The sequence below is a fragment of the Candoia aspera genome, chromosome 6 (genome assembly GCF_035149785.1).
Source record: "Candoia aspera isolate rCanAsp1 chromosome 6, rCanAsp1.hap2, whole genome shotgun sequence".
Lineage (NCBI taxonomy): Eukaryota > Metazoa > Chordata > Lepidosauria > Squamata > Boidae > Candoia > Candoia aspera.
In genome coordinates this window covers 81,823,470-81,846,995 of record NC_086158.1, presented here as the reverse complement: position 1 = coordinate 81,846,995, position 23,526 = coordinate 81,823,470, and the positions used below count along the sequence as shown (strand labels likewise).

At 41.6% G+C, this 23,526-nt stretch overlaps 1 protein-coding gene across 1 annotated transcript in view; it reads right to left on the bottom strand.

The window, feature by feature from the left end:
• Positions 1-23,526, bottom strand: part of CDH23 (cadherin related 23) — a 537,138-nt gene that overhangs the window by 311,843 nt on the left and 201,769 nt on the right. Inside the window, exons 6-7 of the mRNA XM_063307837.1 lie at positions 13,824-14,018; positions 12,109-12,237 (exon numbers count right to left, since the gene is read on the bottom strand). Of these exons, the coding sequence (XP_063163907.1) occupies positions 12,109-12,237; positions 13,824-14,018 (324 nt within the window). The remainder of the gene's footprint in view (positions 1-12,108; positions 12,238-13,823; positions 14,019-23,526) is intronic.

Sequence of the window (23,526 nt, the reverse complement as noted above, 5' to 3'; positions counted from 1 at the left end):
ACCACACAATGTCTTTGTTTTTAAGACTTCAACCATGTCATGGCTTATACTGCATATTGAGAGTTATGGTGTTCATCCATCTGACCAGGATCAGAATGAAATATCATAAAGGGATTAACAATAAAAATGTCATTCTAAGTATTGTATTTACTGGCAGAATCATATAACCATTTCTAAACCAATGCAGAGTTACAGGTGACCCTTGCATCTAATTCAAGACCTTGTAAAACTTACATCACTTTAACAGCAGGATTTGTCTTACCTGCAATCAAAACAGGTCTGGGCACGTAACAGAAAAGTTGTCCACATCACTGAATTGAATTGGAAATGCTTTATCTATTCATTGTTTATTCTTTAGCAATTAGATAAATAAGCAGTGCCTCCAATTTTTACCCCACAACAATTCTGTGAAGTAGGTTAGGCTGAGAAACAGTTATTGGTCCAAAATTACCCAGGAACCTCCATTGTTAATGGTAGGCTTAAACTTGGGTCTTCCAAGTTTTTGCCCAATGCTTCAGCCACTACACCATTTGGAAATTTTTGTCTGAAGATTCCCCAATATTTACATCATCATTACTTAGCTACAACCTTCTTTTTTCCTGCAGCCTCAACATCTTTCAGCATAAACTATGAATTTTCTCCCGAGGTCATGATTATTCAACAAATGTCCACATTTATACACACAATAGCAATTAATTTAATGTGAACACATTTGTGATCTCAAGCGGTTCTGCTTTCTTTTGTTTATTGAGGAAATAGGCATTCATTCTGCCCTTGGGGGAAAAAGTGTGAATGGTTGTTTTTATAGTTTAATGAAACACAAGAACACACATCTGTCTTGGCAGGAGCAAACCAATGCTATATTTTATCTGTTGGAAGCCAAAGTTCAGGCAGAGTTACTTCATTCTTATGTCTTACTCAATATCTTATTAGCCTTCCTAACTACTTTTAGTTAATCCAGTCTTCACTTAATTTTTTAAGCCTAATACAAAAGGATGTACTCAGTTATTTAGCAACTTTACATGGCCACCCATGTGTATGGGACAAGGAGGATGCTAGCAGTAGTGGAGGGTGGGTGGAAGTTGGAAGCTAGAGAGAGAGCAAAACATCAGAACAGAAGCTACCCAATGGAAGCAGAATGGAGGAAGCCCTGGAGAAATAATTGTGCAGAAGAGGAGAGTGGGGAGGAAGAGAGGAAGTTACCTCTTCCTTAGGCTACTGCAATGTGCATTACTTGGACCTGCTCTTGAAAGCATTTTAGAAGCTCCAAGTGTTCTAAAATGCAGCAGCTCACATATTAATAGGGAGGAGCAGATTTAGGAGCATTATACCATGCACTGGTTGCTAATTGGCTTCCAGGCCCAATTCATGGTGCTGTTTTTAACGATGAAGTGGTATATGGCTTGGCACTTCCAGGCTTGCTTTTCTCCAGAATTAGCTCATCCTGCACATTCATCCAAAGGACTGCTGACAGCCCAAACCCACATGAAGTGATGGAAACAGGGGCCAGAGGCATGCCTTTTAAGTGGCAGCCGCTCAGCATGGAACATCTTGCCCCCACATCCTTCCTATTAAAGTAGTAAAGATTATCTTGGACTGATGAGTTTTTGGTGTGGATGATGGACCTGGGCTATTGCAGTGTTTACCACTTACACTTTATACTAGTGTTATTGCTCAAAGTATTTTCTGAATTATCTTGACTCTTTGGAAGTCAGGTGGTATAGAAGTGATTCTGTAAATAAATAAAACTAAATTTTAACCATTTTTCAAACAAGCTAGATTTAACAGCGCATGCTCATCTACTGGTAAATAGACTGAAAAAGGAAAATTTATTTTGCATATGAACAAATATTTATTTGCTCCACATTTCAGAATATTACTTCTATACAGCCAGTTTTCACTGTACCTGGAGAGTCTCAGCACTGATGAATATCAAAATTTAAAAAGACTACAGACTCAGAAAAACCAGACGCATCTCTTCCAATGCTGGGGAAACATATTTCAACAAAATTTGCACAGTACATTATTCATAATAAAATCTAATAAATCTTCAGTTTTATGAAACATTTTCTGTCTATTTCTTTGGGTATGTGTAGGTTTGTATTTTTGGTAAGCAATCTTTGATGTTTACATGTGAAAGCACATTAAAATATTCTAAGCAAACAAACACAGATAGCAGCAGCAACTGAATTTAGCACTTCAAATTAGCCATTATTCCTCATAAAATAAAGAGTTAAAATTGATGTGATAAAGTAGCCCTATGTTTTTATTCAATTATCTGTTGTTTATCTATAAAATAGATAAGCAGGATTTATTTTTAAATAAAATAATATTTATGGCTGAGGGAAATAAATTCCTGCAACCAAAATAAATTCAATTACAATCTCATCCAGACCAGATACTAAAAGTGATTAACAATCATTTTTCACAGTTTAGATAAAAATCAACATACAGAGGATTGATATATCAGTGGAGTAATCATGAATAAAACATATGTACTGTCCTATCACATTTTTGTATGCCACCCAGAGTCGCATTTTGTGAAATGGGCAGTCATATAAATTTGATAAATAAATAAATAAAATCTCCTTTTGCCCTAAGACCTCAGCTAACATTGTGTAGGTTAATTAATATTATTTGATAGCCATCTAGCAGTCACAGCAGATTGCCACAGGATGAGACCTGATGAATACTTGGACAGGAGGCCATCAGCAAATTCCACACCTATAGTTGAAAACCATCCCAGAAGAAGGCAGAAGTCACAGTTTCTACACTACTGCCAAGAAATTAACATGGACATGCCCATATATTCATCAGAGGTTGACCTTAGTCTGAGAGAATCTTTACCTTTAGCACAGAACAACCATTCCTTCTTAACATCTACATGAAACTATTGGGTGAGGTTATCCATCAGTTTGAGGTTTGGTATCAGCAAAGGTTTTGGTATTAACCAAAGGGTTGCAAAAGTGAAACTGTTGAGGTACTGACCCAGTGTTTGGATCTGGATGGGAAGGAATAGACTTTGGTTCAATCGTGACAAGACTGAGTGGTTATTTACCTGGGTTAGGGAGGTTTTCACCATTGGTCTTGGATGGGATAGCACTTCCCCATCAAGACTGGTGCAAAACATGGGTGTCCTCCTGGACTTGCAGCTACTGCTTGGAGTGGCCAGGAGGGCCTTTGCATGGGTTCATCTTGTGTGCCAGTTGTGCCTCTTTGTCCAACGGGAGGCCCTTCAGGTGGTCAGTCATGCCCTAATCACCTCATGATTGGACAATTGCAATGTACTCTACATGGGGCTGCCCTTGAAAACTATCCAGAAGCTACATCTGGTTCAAAATACAGTGATGTGAGCAGTAGTGGGCACTTCTCACTGTGCCCATGAGTTACCACTGCTGTATGAACTACATGAGCTTCACTGGCTACCAGTGGGCTTCCAAGTGTCACTCAAGGTGTTTGTTGTTAACTTTAAAGACCTTCATGGCATAGGGCCTGGTTATCTGAGGGTTATCATCCACTGTTTCCACACACCCAGTAAGTTCAGGCAGACTGGGTGCGCTCCTTATATTAAACCCTGTCATGTTGTGGGAGCTAGGAAGCAGGCCTCCTCTGTCACAGCCCCTTCCCTCTCAAACAGCATCCCTTCAGAGATACAGATGGAACCCACCTTCCTGGGGTTCTGAAAAGAATCTGGCTTTGTTCCCAGGCCTTGGGTTAATGTGCTGGGAGGAGGCTGCTGGGTTATGTTTTATTGTGGCTGTTTTTAGCCTGGGCTGTCTTGTTTGGCCTATTTTTTTATTGTTTTCACTATGTATTAGATTTTGTAAGCCACATAAGTGGCCATAACAAATGTAATGAAACAAACAAACAAACAGACAAACAGACAGACAGACATAACCATGCACTCCACACGAGGACAATGGCCACTTGGAATCTTGTCGAGGAATAGGAATCCTCTTCCAGTATTCTGTGTGTGTATACTTTAACTTTCTTCTATGTATTGCTATTAGCAGAAGAACATTTCTTAAATTCAGATTTTTTTTAAAGCTAAAGCATGTGATCCTGCAGAACTCCCATCCCCTTAGGGTGGAACTACATTTGATCAATTTTTAAGGTCACTGCAGTGCTTAACTATTGCAGTGTTCTGTCTTCTCTAGATCCCTGATGCCAATGTAAAATCTATATTGGTTATCTTCACATTACACATTCACCCACCTTTTGCATTATCACGCTTTACTGAATTAACCAGGTTGTATTCATGAAAAACCCTGAAATGTAAACTAACATAGTATGAACATATCCACTATACTGGTGTTTTTTCTTCCAGCCTTTATCTATCTTTCATTCCTCCTTCTATTTTATACTAAGAAAGCACGAGAGAGAACCAGATGTGAAGGTCTGGAGGAAAAAAGGCCATGAAACTGCACTTTTTTCCAAATAAAATTTGGATTGATTTCTTATTTGTTATTGAGAACTGCAGTTTCATCTGGAACTCTCTGTCTATGAATGGAGAAAATATTAAATGTAATATTATGCTGGATATTCTTTGAGATGCACATTTGTATTAAAAAAAACTATAAAATGTATTCACATTAAACTGAAAACATTACCCATAAATTCTTGGAAACTGACCAAGGATTGAACAAAGTACAGGTTACAACCAGAAAACAGAAAAGAGTTTTCCTTCCCCACCCCCCGCAACCTTAATCTCTCAAGCTATTGTACTTGATTAAAAATTTAGCAGAACTAAAGAGCAGAATACAGTTTTTAAATATGTAAAGCCCAATATCAAAATCTCTGCTGTCTTCAGCTAGAACATCTACCATTGTGATTTATATTCTTAAAGATCACCTTCCAGTTTTAGGAAAAAGCAATGCATTGGGTAGAATGGATCAGTGAGTAAGCAGTTCTGCATATATGGATATATCATCTGTAATTGCAAACTTTCCTTCCATTTTTTAAAAACAGTTTTACTTTTATTTTACCAAGAGTAATATGCTTATTTTATTACTTCATAATCCTGAACTATGCTTGTATTCTGACTCTGAAAAACACTGAGATGTCCCGACCAAGGGCTAACTTAGTTTGGGCTAACATAATTAGCCCAACCAAGGGCTAACTTAGTTTGCTAACATAATTAAATCTCCGTGGTTCCATTGATACTTGCCATTGATCTGAAGATATTTAAGGCAGAAAAAATAGACCCAGTGTTTACTCCTACAACAATGTATTCATCATTAGATTTTTTTTCATTCCAACAATTGCCTGCACCCATTTCAAGACAATTTCTTATCAACACACTCTAAATGGTGAAAATTGTTTATTTGTCACGCATGACAAAACACTTGAGAAAGTGCAAGACTTCTGATACAAATCAGAGTCTAAATCAACAGTAAACAGCAACCATTTGTTAGGGCAGGTTCATGCCACTTTCCAAGAACTATATTCTTTCTGTAAGTAACTCTGTGGTGAGATAACAACTAGGGCAGATATCTCCTGTCCTATATCAGATAAATTTCACTAGACCTATCCAACTTTTTTATTTTCTCAAAAGGCTCAAACAGCAACTGAAATATTTGTCTCAAAAACACATTTCAGGGAAAATTTAGTAGTTACTCTAATGACTGCTGAGTCCTCTGAAATGATCCAGAAGAACTGGATTCATTTGTTTGCTTATTTATTTGCAAAGGGCACTTGCAAGTGGGAAGAGAAACATGCATGGAATGAACTAGTGTATTTGCATCCACTTTCCAGTCCAAATGGAAGGGAAGTATATAAACAAATTTGAACAGAAGAGTGAGAACTATATTACATACCACATAATGTAGCAATTCCATATTAAACGTGCTGCTGTATAATATTATCATTTATGGAAGAAAGGTTTGGAGATCTGGCATCCCATTTCTAAATTAATATTCTGGTGCAATCTTAAGACATTAAGTACCAGTATGGTCTGCCATTTGCCAAAATATAGGAAGAGTCTAGAATGGCAAACCTTGCAAGCTGTGCAACACATTTAGAAAGGAAGGCAGCTGTTGAGAAGGGGGTGGTAAATGTTGAATTAGAAATAATCCTAAGTATTTCTGCTCAATTTTCTATCACTCCTTGAATAAAACAACTTTTCTCTCCTATTTATATTTTTAATTTTAAAATAAAGCAAGGATTGCTGCAGCATATAACTGTTACTCAGAAGAACAAACGGCCCACTAACAACGCTGCAGATAAGGGGCTGCACAAAACATTTCATATCTGAAATGTCTTAAGTTCCAATTGGTCTAATCTCAAGCCAAAGCAGTTGCCTCAGTTTTAAAACAGAGTTTCCCATCTATTCAAGGCACCCCTATTTCAGCCTTAGAATGGCTGCCTTGTACTCGAAACTGCTCACAATACTTCTGGAGTGGCTGGAACAACCTGGTTTAAACGTTAAACAACTGTTTCAAATTTAGAACTGAGCAATTTGAGCTTAAAGCATCAAAAATGTAAATGTTTTGCACACTACTGCAGATGCAATCACTCTTGAACAAGAATACAGGACTCTTCAGAAGGCAGGGATGGGGAAGTAAAATATCTGCCTGACTTTTCTGCTACAATAACACTCCTGCTGAGAGGCAGGGAGGAGGGTGAAAGGAAGAAGAAAATTTGTTTCAGTGTTTTTACAGAAGGAAAAGGGATGTACAAAGATCTTTTTTAATAAAGTCTTGAGCTTCTAATAAAACAGTTGTAGGAAGTTTAAAATAAGGAGGAATTAACTTAGATATACTAAGCCTTTGGGGCATGGACAGCCTAAATCAACCAATTCTTTTTAATGTTAATATTTTTTGGGAGGTGGATCTGGAGGAACATGTGAAGCCACAAGTGCACTATTTGTTATGGGACTAATAGCTATGGCAGAATAAAAGTACATCCTTCATCCACCTTGATCAACACAATCCCAAGCCAGTGAAGAGATATTACACAAAGCTGACTCCAACACTTGCAGTTCAAATCTGCAACTATTTTATTAAATATTAAGAAAACAAGTGGGACCAGTTGTGAATTCTGGGTTGGATGAAAGACCTAACTGCCTTCAAAGAATATCATAGGCTGAAAGAATTCAACACAGTGAAAGAAACACAGTGTCAGGCACCCTTCGCATGCCTGCCATAAAGCTGTATCAGCCGAGGGAGAACAAACCCGTGTCAGCTTTGCAGATTTGCAGCTTCGCACACAGAGAGACTGCTTCAGCACATTCCTTCACAAACCGTTAGAGCCAAGGACGAGCTGATAAGACACCTGGACTGGGAGGGATCAGGAGTAAGAAAGAGCTTGTTTGTCAGACAGGGAGGAGGGATGATGTCAGAGAGAAGGAGTTCCTTTGAATGCTTTGGCGCCAAAACGTTATTCAGAGCTTTGCAACTGTCTTGAGTAATCAGATTTTAATAAATGGATTCTTTAAGCTTCTAATGAGTTGTTTGGAGAATTCCTTAAGTTAGATCCTGGTACTGGGACCATCATACTTAGTCTGAACACAAAGTGAAACCATCTACTTGTAATCAATAGAAGGTAAGAACATATTACAATTTCAGGATTAAAAAAATAAACTAGGCACAAACTAAACACATACCTTTCAGTAAAAAAAAACAGGCAAGGCAAGCTCTATGGACTTGGAGGTCCAGGCATGAAGCAATATTTATCCATTAATAGTGCAGGAACATGCATTTTTCTACAGAATTTGACTGTAATGACATTCAAATCTGGTAAGATTCCAATATGAACAAATCATATTTCTGATCCTCTACAACTTGCTCATCCCTGGAATATTTGTAGAGTAAAATGGTTCAGCAATTAGTATAAACAGTACTACTGTTGTCCATGATGGATATTATCCCATTTTTATCCCACTAATGTTTATGAACAAAGTAAATTTGAGTTTTTAATTGGAAGCTCAAATCTGATTTAGTAGAGAAGCAGCATAGCAGAAAATGAAATCTGTATACACCAGGCCTGGCAATGACTCCATTATAATTTCCTTTCGTAATTTCTTGAAAATGCTCGCCTTCGTCTGTATTGTTTTTTTATTATTATTATTTTTGGTAAGCACTAAATTAGATGGAAGTTATGTGGTCATACATGAGCACTATTTTATGCAATTATAGTAGCTGCATAGAGTTTATAGTATATATCCAGTTTTTTCTTTTTTTAAGTGACATTTATCCTGTCACTTTGCAACTAACATACTTAAGGTTCAGAAAGTGTCTGTTACGGCACATGGAATATGCTGTTGTGTACAATATCCTGATTCTTCCTCTTTCCCTCCCTCCCTCCCTCCCTTGGATTAAGGCCTTGAAATTACATCCTATTATCACAGTAAGAAGAGCAGGGAGAAGGGGAATAGAAGGGTGGCTTGGAAAGCTGCTTTGCTAGATATTAGAGGCAAGAAATCCTATTTTGCACTCCTTAGTTCCAGTCGAAAGGCTGATAGGAATCTTTTTGCAGTAATTTGCTGCAGTTTATCCAGTTCTTTCCTTTCTGCCAGCTCATCAGTGATGGGCTGGATGACATGCTGTTGCCGGGAAAATTAAGATTTGATGCAATAATAAAGTAAATAAAGTAGCGTACATGGATTTATATTCATTTACCCTGCTTTATACAAAGACACCAAAACTCAGACATACTGTGAGATAAACATAAGCAGAGAAACAGATGTAAGTAGACAGGCCAAGCAGAATTTTCAGAGACCTTTCTTAACGTTTAAGTACCCTCTTATGTCAACATAAGAAGCAGCATCTACATGAGAATGGCAGATAATCCCATTAAAAATAGTACCCAGTCCTTCAGACTTCAGTGTGGGTTATTTATTTATGACAACACAAAGACATTTCTCATCCAATGTCAATGCAGGGCTCTGTCTTTTTTTAAAAAAAGAATTATAACACACAGTTCACTATACAGCACACACAGGAGGTCAGAACTGCTGATGAGATAGCAATTCGGCTCTTCTGTTGTAAGTGAGCTTAAAATGTTCATTGAGAGATAATATTCTTAGGTGCTACAAGATGAAAAACAGGCAAAATGAAAACTTTCAGCTAATTATTTCACAGATACTTAATAAAGACGGAAGAAGAAAAGGAGTTCATTTTGAGATGCAAATACAAATACAGCCTTATCATTTAGGGGAAAATCATTCATTCGAATGTTTCTGGACTTCTTCATTCTCAGAAATATTGAGTCAGTCAGATTCCAAACTATCTTGAAATTATGAAAGCACTTAAAACGTACTGAGAAGAAAGACAGGTAAGTATCTTAGCTAGTATAATAATTCAGGTGGCAAAAGAATCAAATTGCAAATTGCAAAAGCATTTTTTGTTCCTGTGTGTTCTCTACTGACTTCTCAAACAGCTCCCTAAAAGAAAAATATATGCTACTGTTAATTTTTGTAGTGGATTGATTGATTGATTGATTGATTGATTGAGGCACTGCCCAACTCCAAATAACTGGGCAGCTCACAAGATAGCAAAACAGAATAAGAATTAAATAACACAATACAAAATGAATAAACAAAATGAAAATCCAGGCACTCAACAGAAAAACCTCTACAAAGCACATCGCACAAGGGGATCCATCCAACCTAACCCAAGACTTAGCAGAACAGCCAGGTCTTTAAGGCCTTGCAGACCATCTTCAGGGTGAGAGCCCCACAGTTCTTGGGGGGAACCTCATTCCAGAGGGTGGGCACTGTGACAGAGAAGGCATGCTTCCTGGGTCCTGAAAGATGGCACTGTTTAATTGAAGGGACCTGGAGCAAGCAAACTCTGTTGAATATATACAACCTTTCTTGTTAAACAGGTAATGCAAACCTGTTTAACCACAGAACATGATGTAGAAATCAGTCTGTGTAAAAGCTGCATACATTAAAAAGAAGTAAGGCACTCCATGTTCTGAGTCAGAATTGTACTTCAGATAGATGTTCCCTAAGATTGCCCTTCAGATCAAGTTGGAAGGAGGAAATAAAGTTAAGGTATTCTGTAACAAGAGTCAGTCTGGTGTAGTGGTTAAGGCACCAGGCTAGAAACTGGGAGACCGTGAATTCTAGTCCCACCTTAGGCACAAAGCCAGCTGGGTGACCTTGGGCCAGTCACTCTCTCTCAGCCCTGGGAAGGAGGCAATGGCAAACCACTTCTGAAAAACCTTGCCAAGAAAACTACAGGTACTTGTCCAGGCAGTCTCTGCGAATTGGACATGATTGAATGGATTAAAAAAAAATTGTAGCAAGCTGGAAGACTTTTAGGCAATGGGTAAAGTATTCATAAGAAATGTCACATTTCATACTAGATGCAAATCCTTCCAAGGGTTTTCTTTTCTTGAGTGCTAAGACTGGCACCATTTACTATCATTTATTATGCATGTAATGAAAAGTATCTATAGAAAAGGAACACTTGGAGACACTGCTATACTTATTTTGAAATATATTCCTTTTAATGGCCACAAAAGCACTTGGGGAGTGGGCTGATACATTCTATAATCTTAGATGATATGGGCATGTGTCCATTTCTGTAACAACTTATCATTTCTTTTTTCCCATTGCTATTATCAAATTGGGTTTTTTTCCCCCTCCCTCATTGCTTATACTGTCTTGCAAGAAGAAAATATTTAATATAGACTCTGAAATGATGTGCATTGTGGTTCCTCCAGCAATCTCTCCCTCTTTCAATTAGTTATAAGCCTTTTAAGTTGCATTATCAAGTGCTTTATTGGTTAGTTACTGTATATAATACATCTTTTATTAAGCTGGTTGGAAAATCTTTCTCTTAGAGAAGTTCTAAAGCTCTTACATTGACAATGTCACCCATTTTGCATTTTATTCACATCTATTCTCCATTTGATTGGCACATATCTGGCTGCAAAAGATAATTTTTTGTACTATTGAGAACTGGATATTACCAAGCAATACCATTTTATACACTGAAACCACTCAGCCATTCTTCTCACCATCTTTTGCTCTCTGCCAACACAGCTCAAACCACTTTGGGCAATATGTAGATCCAGGGAAATCTTGAGAACCAAAATGGTATAGTAAAGGTGCTGAACCAGGAGTGGGGATACCCAGGTTTCTAGTCCTCCCCTAGGCACAGAAGCTAGGCGAGTGACCTTGGTCCAGTCACTCCCTCTCAAACCTAATCAGCAATGGACTCTGTGACAAGCCAGCTGATGGAAACCTCCCCCCCCCACACATCACATTACAGCTTTGCTGTAAGAACCAGGTGAGAACAGTACAAAAGTAAACAAACACTGCTACCATGAGGGACAAATGCAACCATCCAGAGAAATCAAGTCCTATCTTGATACACTATGGGACTGATTATTGACCTCTTATACCTTTATGTAGAGATGCCTAAACAATCTGTCCAGTTCAATTTTAAACACTTATATTGTATTTTTGCTGTTGTACACCAATATGGGGGGACGCGGTGGCGCTGCGGGTTAAACCGCTGAGCTGTCGATCGGAAGGTCGGCGGTTCGAAACCGCGCGGCGGGGTGAGCTCCCGTTGCTCGTCCCAGCTTCTGCACACCAAGCAGTTCAAAAACATGCAAATGTGAGTAGATTAATTGGTACCGCTTCGGCAGGAAGGTAACGGCGTTCCGTGAGTCATGCTGGCCACATGACCCGGAAGTGTCCTATGGACAACGCCGGCTCCAAGGCTTTGAAACGGAGATGAGCACCGCCCCCTAGAGTCGGACACGACTGGACTTTACATCAAGGGAAACCTTTACCTTTACCTTTACACCAATATGGATGTATGGAGGTCCACCATCATGAAGAAAAGTAATTGCTGGATGTTCAAATGAAAAAAAAGGGGGTAGGCATAGTTAAATGCATATCCTTCTCAAAAATAGCTTTTACATTATTGAAACTGACTTATCAAACCCAATGAAAGGGTTTTAGAACCATTGACCTTTTCACCCATAGATGGAAAGCCTTTTTCTGGACTTCTTGCAGATGATGTGTAATGATGGGGTGAAGCTCATCACTATCCATAATAGTCTTCTTACATAGCACATCTGTTTCAAAAGAGATTATGGGATAGAGGTTTCCAGGAGTATCATCAATACTTTTACCAGAGCTCTTACCGGAGGGGAGTTCTCATAGATGTTCGTACTGTAGGGCAGGTTGATAAAAATTGGATCCATGTCCTGTACATCTGTGATGGTGATTGCAAGATTGGCCAGAGTGGAGAGGGGCTTGGTTTTATCCTGATCCTTAAAAATGTATAAAGAGAAAAAATTGACATAATGTTAAAGGAAAATCAATAGACAATAAATAGCTAATTTCATCTACAGGTGAGGTAGATCTTCTGTGGTCCAGTTTCCTTTTTTTGGAGTTATATTTGATATTGACTGCTAAAAACTGATGGTACTGTTTCCCCCCATTTTTCAGTGGAAAGAGATGGAAACTGTGGTATAAGCCCTAAAATACATATTTTGCAATTTAAAAATAATAATAATAAAAAATAAAATAGAGAAACTTGTCAACCTTCCCCCAACCCCACTCCTCTCAAATGAGTGACACAAAACCCAGCAATTTTGGAACACCAGTTCCCCTCTACCAAGTGATAAGTGAAAGAGCCAGTTTGGTCTAGTGGTTAAGGCACCAGGCTAGAAACTGGGAGACTGAGAGTTCTAGTCCTGCCTTAGGCCTGAAAGCCAGACCTCTCTCTCAGCGCAACTCATCTCACAGGGTTGTTTTTGTGGGGAAAATAGGAGGAGGAAGGAGTATCAGGTATATTCGCTGCCTTGAGTTATTTATAAAAAAAAAATAAAGGTGGGATAAAAATGGAATGAAATAAGATGAGATGAGATGAGATGAGATGAGATGAGATGATAAAATAAAATAAAATAAAGAAGTGTTTGTCTTTGGATAAAAAAAAGTTGTCCACTCTTGGTTGACAGAATCAACTATTCTATTCTCACCACAGAGTTTTAGAACTGAGCATAAGAACCCATGTTTAACTGAGGAGAGTTGGTTGGTTTTCTTTCACTGACAAATGCCCTGAAAAATTTCAGACAGAAACTGTTTTCAGTCATGCTATTATCAAGGTTTGGATCTAACAGCATCTGACAAGTCCAAACAGCAGTCAGATATCATAGCAACCTTCACCACGAATGTAGCCACCTACCTTCCATTTCTTTTGGAATTACAGCACACCATTTTCAAAACCTGTCAAATGCTATCAAGGACAGGATGAGAACACAGGGTTTTTTTCATGTATAAGCCACAGCAGGAGAAATTTATTTACTCCACTGACTGAAAGATACCTTCTGAGAGATCTAGAAAGTCTTCCTTGTTTTACTACAAGTGCTATGGAACAAGATGAACGTTTGAAGCATTCAGCATGTTAGTACTAGCCAGCTCCGTTAAACAACCTACATGTAATATTTTATATTATGAATGCAGATTATAGGGAATACTAATGTGCTTTAAACTGCCTGGTGGCCATATAATCTGATTTTAATTTCCTCCTGAGATATATGCGGGTTGACTATGATTATTTAGTGGAAAAGAAAATGCATGTGTTGTACATGTTCCAAAGAGTTTTACATGCTTCAAGGTTGAGCCTAAACTTTAAATAATGTTCAGGGTCCTCTCAACCAAGCCCTAATTTTAAAATAATCTGCTTAGATTATAAACTCACAGATTCTGTTCTGATTTTAAAACAGCAAATTGTAGGAAACCCAAATTAAAGAAAGTTAATTATAATGGTCATCTGAAATGTATGTTCCTTTCTACAGACCCTCAAGTTGTTCAAGAGAAAAGGAGACAGAAGGAGGAGGTAACTCATACTCACTGTAGCATTCACTTGCAGCTGATAAGCCTGAGTGACTTCATAATTCAGTGCGCAGATAACTGATACAATGCCACGCCCACTGTCAATGGCAAAGAAGTTGGAGGCTGGTTGGAAAGAATAAAGCACACTTCCACCTGCTCCTTGGTCTGGATCTGTGGCATTCACAATGAAAATTGGAGTTCCCACTGGTGTGTTCTAAAAATAACAGAAAATACATACAGTAAGTAAACTCTTTCACTAGAACCACCTGAGTTTTACTTTTTTAAAAAGAAAATCAATGACTATGATAAAAATTGTAAAAATGACTTCATGAATCTACTGGACTTCAGGTTAGCCCTAGCAGATTTAACCTGTAGCAACAATCATCACGAAGGATCAGCATTAAATATAATTGTGGTCTGTTCTTGTGAAACAGCAAAATAAAAATTACATCATTGCAACCCGTTCATTTATTGTTGCTTAGCAAAAAGCCACCATTAAAATGACAATTCTGCTTAAAGTTTTATTTTGTTTCAAACAGTTCCAATGATATGACCTTGACTTGTATATGCCAAATTATTTCTTTGTTTTTACATAATTTTTGAAGAACAAACAATATGTTATGAACGCAAGTATGAAAAAAGCTTAGGTGTATGAAATCTAAATTTTACTTTGGTACTTTTCAAACAAAACAATTCATATTGTTCAGAACTCAAAAGAGGTTCAGTGGATAAAGGCTGAGTTTAAGGCTGCTAGACTCAATCTATTGATCCAAGATTAAGGAATGGGAACCTGGAGCCTTTAAGTGGAACCTGGAACCTTTAGATACGTGGATAATTAAGATCAGTTCAAGGAATGGGAAGATAATGGACTTTACAGGTAACAGACCTAATTGCTAATGGGAAAATGGTATCTACTGAATGTTTGCAAAAGAAACCATTAAAAGTTCCAATTTGGTTTCATATGAGATACAATATTTTTTTCTTAAAACTGATGAGGCCTTACCAATTAAGTATGTTAGCAGCATTTGAAGAATACTGCATATACACATTTAAATTTTTTTAAAAAATTCTGTACTACTGAAAACTGTTATATGAAACACACCAGGTTCTTTTGAAAGTGTTTAAAAGTATGGGGAGGAGACTTGAGATTTTAGAAAATTATTGTTTTATCACAAAAGAAGTCTGTAAAGAAGATTCAAAGCAAATAGCCTTAACTGGAGTTTATGATCCTACTGAAAACCTGTGGATATAAACCGGTAATATTTTAAGACATTCTATTTGCTGAGATTCCACCCAGCCCCAAGTCATGCTTTGCTACCTCATTTTGTTGGGGAGGGATAAGTGAAGAACACTGGGAGTATGCACCAGGAGTATATTCTCCCAGCAAGGTCAGCCAAGGCATAAAAAACATCCCAGCTGTCCACCTAAAGCAAACAAATACCTGTATCAGGCATCAGAGATATAGATGCTAGAGGAGATATCATTTTCGTGACAACAGCAAAGGCATCATTTCATATAACATGGGAAAAGACACTCCTGTATTTTACCAAGACCATGTGGATAGGTAACATAATGCGATTAATGATATAGTGCTTGACGATGGGCTCCTCAGGTCAGCCTAAGAAATGCTGAGAATATTTTGGACAGGGAATGATCTTTGTGACACGGCTTTATTAAACCCTTCATGATGTCTAGTAGCTGATGTTGCCATGCAGAAAAAGAAAATCCCCAAAGCTACGAAGTCAGAATTACAGTGGGAACATGGAATATAAGAAGCATGAACATGGGAAAGCTCAACACAGTAAAGATGTAATGAATCAACTACACATCTTAAGGATCAACAAACTGAAATGGACTGGAACTGGACATTTTCAGTCAGAAAATTCTACTTTTTATTAGGACAAACAAACAAAAATAAACAAATAAACATGGAACTGAGTTGCTTTCATAGTCAGGAACGTTATAGCAAAGACAATACTTGGGTAAAATGGGTACAATGAAGTTGTGAAAGGTGTTGGAATTATCAGGGGTCAACTCAGCATTGTCTCATAAGCATAGCAAACACATTGTCTCTCTAGCAAACACATCTCTATTGTGCTTGCGGGATGTCACATGGATCACCTGATTTCCACTTCCTCCTTCTTCTTGGGCTTGGGAATTAACAATCTCCACTACCCTTCTGGCAGACCTGCAAGCAGGAGCTGCTGCAGGATGCAGCTCTCGCCCTATAGAAAGTGTCTACACAGAACCAGTGATGATTAAGTGCTTTCTACTATGAACCTACCTGTATCCAGATCTACTGAATAAAAGTAAGCTATCTCTATTTTTTCTTCATCTAACTACAGTGTGAAGACTGAATTTATTTTTTGAACTTAATTAAGCTTAATGTGCAAGTTCCTTTATTTGGTTCATGCTTCTACTCTGCAAGATTGCTGTTTGCTGCTTGGAGTTCTTTTATTAACCTTTAAAAACTCCATGAAAAGGTCCCCTGTGCAAGTACCAAGTCATATCTGACCCTTTGGAGGGATGCCACTTTTTGCAACGTTTTCTTGGCAGACTATAGAGCAAGGTGGTTTGCCATTGCCTTCCCCAGTCGTCACCTTCCCCAGCAAGCTGGGTACTCATTTTACCAACCTTGGAAGGATAAGGTTACTGATGATATAAAATCAGAATTCATGGAAAATCCTTTAATATGACAGTTATCCAAGTTTATGCTCCAACCAGTGATGCAGAAGAAGAAGAGTATAACAGGTTTTATGGTCAAGTTCAGTATGAAATTGATAGAGCATGCAAGTAAGATGTGCTGCTTGTGACTGGAGACTGGAATGCCAAAGTAGGAAATAATGAGGAGGAAAACAGTTGAACTGTACGGCCAAGGAAACAAAATGAAGCAGGACAATAACTTATTGCTTTCTCTCAATCCAATAATTTCTTCATTGCTTACACAGGCCTCAAGCAAACAAAATGGACATCACCAGATGAAGCACACAGAAAACAAATTGACTATATTAATAGTGGTGGTAGAGCTCAGTTATAACAGCAAAAATATGGCCAGGTGCTGACTGTGGAACAGATCACAATCCAACCTCCCACAAGAGAAGCTATGTAAGAACATTATTCAGATGAGCACTTACACACTGCTGCAATCCAGAACACCAGAAAAAAGAAAAAGATCATCTGTACAGCATCTTCCAACAAAATGGATACCCGCTCAACTTTATCAAAAAGTGCCTCACCACCCAACCCACTACAACCCAACCAATGGAAACTATGAAAAGGATAACACTGCCATATATCAGAAACATCTCCGAAACCACCAACAGACTGTTACAACCATATGGCATCACTGTAGCACATAAACCAACTAAAACTCTTCAAAACATATTAAGCAACCCAAAAGACCCAATAGCCCAAGAAGAAAAAGCAGGAGTTATTTACAACATACAATGCAAAGACTGTAACAGCCACTATGTAGGACAGACAGGCAGAAGGCTAGCAGAGCGCATCCATGAACACCAGCTAGCAGTCAGAAGACACAATGAGAACTCCTTAATCTCACAACACATGGACAGACTCAACCATAGTTTCAACTGGGAAACGGTGAGCATCCTAAACCAAGCCAAATCCAAAAATGCCAGAGAATTCCTGGAAGCCTGGCACTCAGACAAAGCAGCCATCAACAGACACATAGAGGTAAACAACATTTACATACCATTCAAAAGAGATAATAGAAAAGCCAAAAGACCAGTACACTCCCTTGCCAGCAATCAACACCCAGATATGCAAAAATCAACACTAGGATTAACACCAGATGAACCATCAAACAGCACAATACACCCTAATCAAGGAACTCAGGCAATCAACCAAGCAGCAAACAACAGCCCAATCAAAGAACTCCCAAAGAGAGAACAATACCCCTACCAACACAAGCAGGGCAAGCCATAGCTGATCGTGGCTCCTGGGGGGTGGGGGGAGGCTTCGGGTCTCTGAGAACCCTGTGGGCCTTGTTCCCAGCCCCTTCCTTCGTAAGTGGCTTGGGGGGACAGATAGACCCTGTTAAAATTTTGGGTTATCCTCTGACACCTGCGGCTGGCATTAGAGACAGGGGGAGCCCCACCCCCGGGTGGAGCAGCAGAGTGCAGTGGAGCGCGGCGGAGCAGAGGAACGCGGCAGACCTTTGGAGTGGCTGCAGACTCTGTAGAGCCTCCGTGGATGAGGGAACGGCCCATGGATTCGGGGAGACCTCCTCAGGGGATTCGGGGAGACCTCCGCAGACCCAGGTGGACCCTGGATACCTGGTTGGACCTCGGAGGCCCTGGCAGATGCCTGATAGAACACAGCGGTGCTTGCAAGATTCTGGGAGAACACGGCAGGCCCTGGGGCAGATTCCCTTTGTGGGAAACGGCAGACACGGCTGCCTTGGGACAGCGGTGGATCCTGGTAGACCACGGGAGATCTTCAGTGGTCCTGGGCAGACCCTGGTGGACTCTGGTAGACCCTGGCAGACCTGAGAGACCCTGGCAGTTCTGGATGGCTTTCACAAGGTGGCAGAATACAGGAGGCCTTGGGGGTGGAGTCCCATGGTGTAGAACAGAAGACCGTGTGCCCCTTAGGACAGTGGTGGATTTGTGAACTCTGGCAGGACTCTGGTAGCACCTCATAGACATCAGTGGACTGAAGATTGTTGGGGGTTCTTGGGCTCCATGTTCGGGGGCCCATGGAAGTGGTGAACATTATATGGAAGGCCTGGTGACTTCTTGGGGGTTTTGCATAGCACAGGGGACCCAGGGGTTGTGGATGAAGCAGGCCCCGGTGGTAGGGGGAAGGGAGTATGCCCATTTTGTTAGAGGTAGCAGTGTGGTTTTGTGGGCCCCTCAGAGTGAGTGTGGGCTTACCTCCAGGGGTGAGAGATGCAGAGGGAGCCCAAGATTGGATGGGGTGTGTAAGAGTACCCATCCGAGTGAGATACAGGAGGTGGGTAGGAATGGGTGGGGTGCCCCCCCATGACCAGTGAGAGAGGTGGTGGGGTGGACACAGTAAGTGAGTGGATGGGGGGGGGGTACGCTCTAACAGCTCAGAGAGCAGGAGCTGGTGTGTTGGAGGGCCTGCCTCAACCTGAGGTTGATTGAGGGTGGGAGGATGTGTGCATGGGGGAGGGTACCCTTGTGCTATCCCAGGGTGGCCGGTGGTTTGGGAGTGGAGGCAACTGGGCCTGGCTACTCTGGGGGTTATAGGGCGGGTTTCACTATCGAGGTGGTGACGGGCCAGGGGTGTTATGACAGGAACTGGAGGGCAGGCCATCTCCGGGGAAGATGCTCCTGGTGTTTGTTACCAGTAGCGTGTTCTGGCCCTCCAGGTTCATACCCAGGTCCTGGTCAGCAGACCCCTAAGGGCCCTGGTCTCCAGCTGCTGCTTTTGAATGCCAGGTCAGTCAACAACAAAGCCCCCCTTATAAGTGACTTGATCACAGAGGAGGGGGCAGACCTGGCGTGTATCACCGAGACCTGGCTGGGTCAGGAAGTGGGGGTAGCCCTTTCAGAAATGTGCCCAGCTGGGTTTCAGGTGTGGCACCAGCTGTGACACTGGTGCAGGGGAGGTGGGGTGGCAGTTGTCATCCGAGAATCACTAGTAGCTTTCAGGGCGCTGCTCCACAGGGCCGGTTGTGAGACCCTGTTTTTCAAGTTGGGTTCCTGAGAACAGTTGGGAGTGTTGCTGCTGTACTAGCCTCCCTGCTGCACGGCAACCTCCCTGCCTGAGCTGCTTGAGGCCATCTCGGGGCTGGCGGTGGAGTTCCCCAGGCTTATGGTCTTGGGGGACTTCAACCTGCCTTCCCTGGGGCATGCCTCAGATGCAGCTCAGGAGTTCATGGCTACCATGGCAGCCATGGGCCTGTCTCAGATTGTTCAGGACCCAACTCGAGACAGTGGCCTCACTCTGGACTTGGTTTTCTTGTCAGAGCAGTGGCAATGTGATCTGAGGGGAGAGGTAGATCTGTCCCCATTGTCATGGTCAGACCATGACCTGGTGGCCCTGAGATTCTCTTGTGTTGCCCCCCTCCGCAGGGAGGCAGGACCCATTTGGTTGGTCCACCCCCGGCAACTGATGGACCCGGTAGGGTTTCAGAAGGAGCTGGGGGTTATACCCAGGGATCTGCTGCATGGTCCAGCAGAGGTCCTGGCCACAACCTGAAATAGGGAAGTGGCCGGGGCCTTGGACAGGATTGCACCTGTGGGGCCTCTCTTGCCCACTCAAACTCAGCACTCCCTGTGGTTCACAGAGGAACTGCGGGTTTTGAAGAGGGTTAAGAGACACATAGAGCACCACTGGAGGAAGACAAAGACTGAATCTGACCAAACACAAGCTAGAGCCGCTATTAAGGCCTACCTTGTGGCGGTAAGAGCAGCAAAACACCAATATTTCTCCGCTCTTATTGCATCTGCAGAATGCCACCCAACGGCCCTGTTTAAAATTACGTGATTGTTATTAGGTGGGGGGGCTCTGTCTCCCACCTACAGGGCCTTCTGGAGGAGTTTGCTAAGCATCTGCAGAATAAAATCGCTCAGATTCGGCCCAAGTTGGACTCTAAGCATGGGGCAGAGTCTGGGGAGATGCTGAGGAAACGTACTTACCCTGTTATCTGGGAACAGTTTGATCCTGTTGGGCCTGAGGAAGTGGACAGGATCCTCTGGACTGTAAATGCCACCATGTGACATCTAGACCCATGCCCTTCCTGGCTTGTGAAAGCAGCCCGGGAGGTGACATGTGGTTGGGTCCAGGCAATGGTTAATGCATCTTTGAGGGAGGGAGTGGTTCCAGTTGCCTTTAAAGATGCACTGGTACACCCCCTCCTTAAAAAGCCATCGCTGGACCCTACTATTCTGGACAATTTTCATCCAGTCTCTCACCTCCCCATTTTGGGGAAGGTGGTTGAGAAAGTGGTGGCATTACAACTTCAGAGGATTCTGGATGAAACGGATTATCTAGACCCCTTTCAGTCAGGTTTCAGGCTGGGATATGGGACAGAGATTGCATTGGTCACGCTTATGGATGGTCTCTGGCAGGAGCGGGATGGAGGCAGTGCATCCATCCTTGCTCTTCTTGACCTCTCAGCGGCTTTCAATACCATCAACCATGGTATCCTTCTGGGACGGCTCAGGGAGTTGGAGGTGGGCGGCGTAGTTTTGTGCTGGTTCACCTCCTTCCTCCAGGGCCAGTCCCAGTCAGTGGTGATAGGAGATGAGAGATCCAACCCTCGACCCCTGCTGTGCGGGGTGCCGCAGGGTTCGGTTCTCTCCCCTCTCCTATTTAACATCTACATGAAACCGCTGGGTGAGATCATCCATTACCACAGGATGAGGTACCATCAGTATGCTGATGATACTCAGATATATATCTCCATCCCGGGTGAAGTAAGTGATGCGGTGGCTGCCCTCTCTCAGTGCCTGGGGTCTGTGGGGGTCTGGATGGGGAAAAACAGGCTTCAGCTGAACCCTGGTAAGATGGAGTGGCTGTGGGTTGATGGCTCCTTGGTACCTGGGAAGTTGTCATCTTTAGTTCTGGATGGGGCTGCACTGCCCCATTCAGAACTGGTGCATAACTTGGGGATCATCCTGGACTCACGACTCCTGCTCGAAGAGCAGGTGGCAGTCGTGGCCAGAAGGGCCTTTGCACAACTTCAGGTTGTGCGCCAGTTACACCCTTTCCTGGATTGAGATGCCCTTCGGACAGTCACTCATGCCCTGGTCATCTCCCATATAGACTACTGCAACGCGTTCTAAATGGGGCTACCCTTGAAGAGTATCCGGAAACTTCAGTTGGTCCAAAATGTGGCCGCGCGAACAGTGATGAGTGCTCCAAGATCAGCACACGTAACACCTTTACTGCGTGAGCTGCATTGGGTTCCAGTTTGCTTCCGGGTCCAATTCAAGGTCTTGGTTATCACCTTTAAAGCCCTACATGGCATAGGGCCAGGTTACCTGAGGGACCGTCTCATCCCCATAACATCGACCTGCCCCACCCAATCATGCAGAGAGGGTATGTTGCGGACCTCATCTGTAAGAGAATTTCATCTGGCGGGGTCCAGGAGGTGGGCCTTCTCTGCAGTGGTGCCCACCCTGTGGAACATTCTACCCCCTGAAGTGAGGCAGGCCCCCTCGCTCCTGACCTTCTGGAAGGGTTTGAAGACCTGGTTCTGCCACCTCGCTTGGGATGGGAAGGGCAATAGCCCTTTCTGGGGGTGGCTGATGATGTAGAGTTCTCCCTACCAAATGGAAATTTCCCACTTGGATTCCATATTTATATTTATTTATTATTTTAGTATTGTAGGTGTTGACTTGGTGATTTTATGATGTTGTGGTTTTAAGGTGAATTTTATTGTAAACTGCCCAGAGTCCCCCTTTTGGGGGGAGATGGGTGGTGATAGAAATGTGAAAAATAAATAAATAAATAAAAACTGAGAGCAAGGCCCACTCCCTCTTCGCACTGACGATGTTGCCTAGTCTGGCAATGAAATGTCTGCAAGAAAACAACAAGGCTCAGAGAGCACCAAGGACTCCACAGACCACAAACTGTTCACGTACAAGTTCCAAGTTTCCATGGTGTGATCTTGAGCATACAGCCACCATTTTTAAGGAGAACATCAAGAAATACTTTGAAGTCCTGAGCCTCACTGAATTAGAACCACAGCAAATAAGAAAGAAGTTATTAAAAATGAGGGACAAGTGACTGGGCCAAATTATCACATTTTGGACACATTATGCCAATGTGGACACATTATGCCAGCTCACTCAAGAAGTTCATAATGCTGTGAGAGGTGGAAGGAAAGAGAAGAAGAGGCAATCAACAGGAAGGTGATAGGTGCAACTTGGGAGACCTGAAAGACCAAGTTGTGGACAGATCATCCTGGAAAAAGTCTATGTAGGCTGACCCTAAAAATTGACCCAGACTTGATGGCACAAAGTCAATCAATGGCTGAGAATTCTCTAGCTCTAATTTGTACAAGCATATTTGTTAAATTTTAGCACTTATCCTACACCCCTTTCTAACTACAGTAATGGAAATGTGGATAGTTATTAAGGTAAAGATAAAGTCTCCTTCAAGTCAAGCTTATTCATGCCATCTTCTTAGCAATGGAACTGGAGTGCTTTGCTACTGTCTTGTCCTCCCCTCGCCCTGCCGTCGCAACCCCCCCCCCCCAGGTGCTGGTAACCGCTTCTGCTGATGTCCTGGGAAAGGAACCTTGAACACACAAGATAACCCAAACACATTCCAATCCAGCTGCCAACATATAACAATCCCACGAGATGGAATCCTCCTCCCCTCCCAGACGAAACACGCATCAGCCAAATGACGTGCAAAACGTTACGATGCACCGGCAACAATGGAACGGTGAACATGACACTGTGATTATTTTTCAACTTCCCAGTCTAACTTATAGACCTGGTTTGATATTTTGAGATCTGCCAAGAATGGTTGTTTAGCTAGCCATACAATTATTAGCACAGCTGAAATACCACATAAAAACATTTTACAGTAAAATAAAAGCTACAACTCAAAGTATAAATTCCTCTCATTACACATATATCAAAAGCCCATCACATTTGTGCAGGCAAATTGATCAAGAACTGCTTTGGCATTTCTTACTGCTTTCTCATTAAGAAAGTATACAACAATCTAATTTATTTGTATTTCAAAAAGCATGTCTACCAAACAGGGAGAAGTTT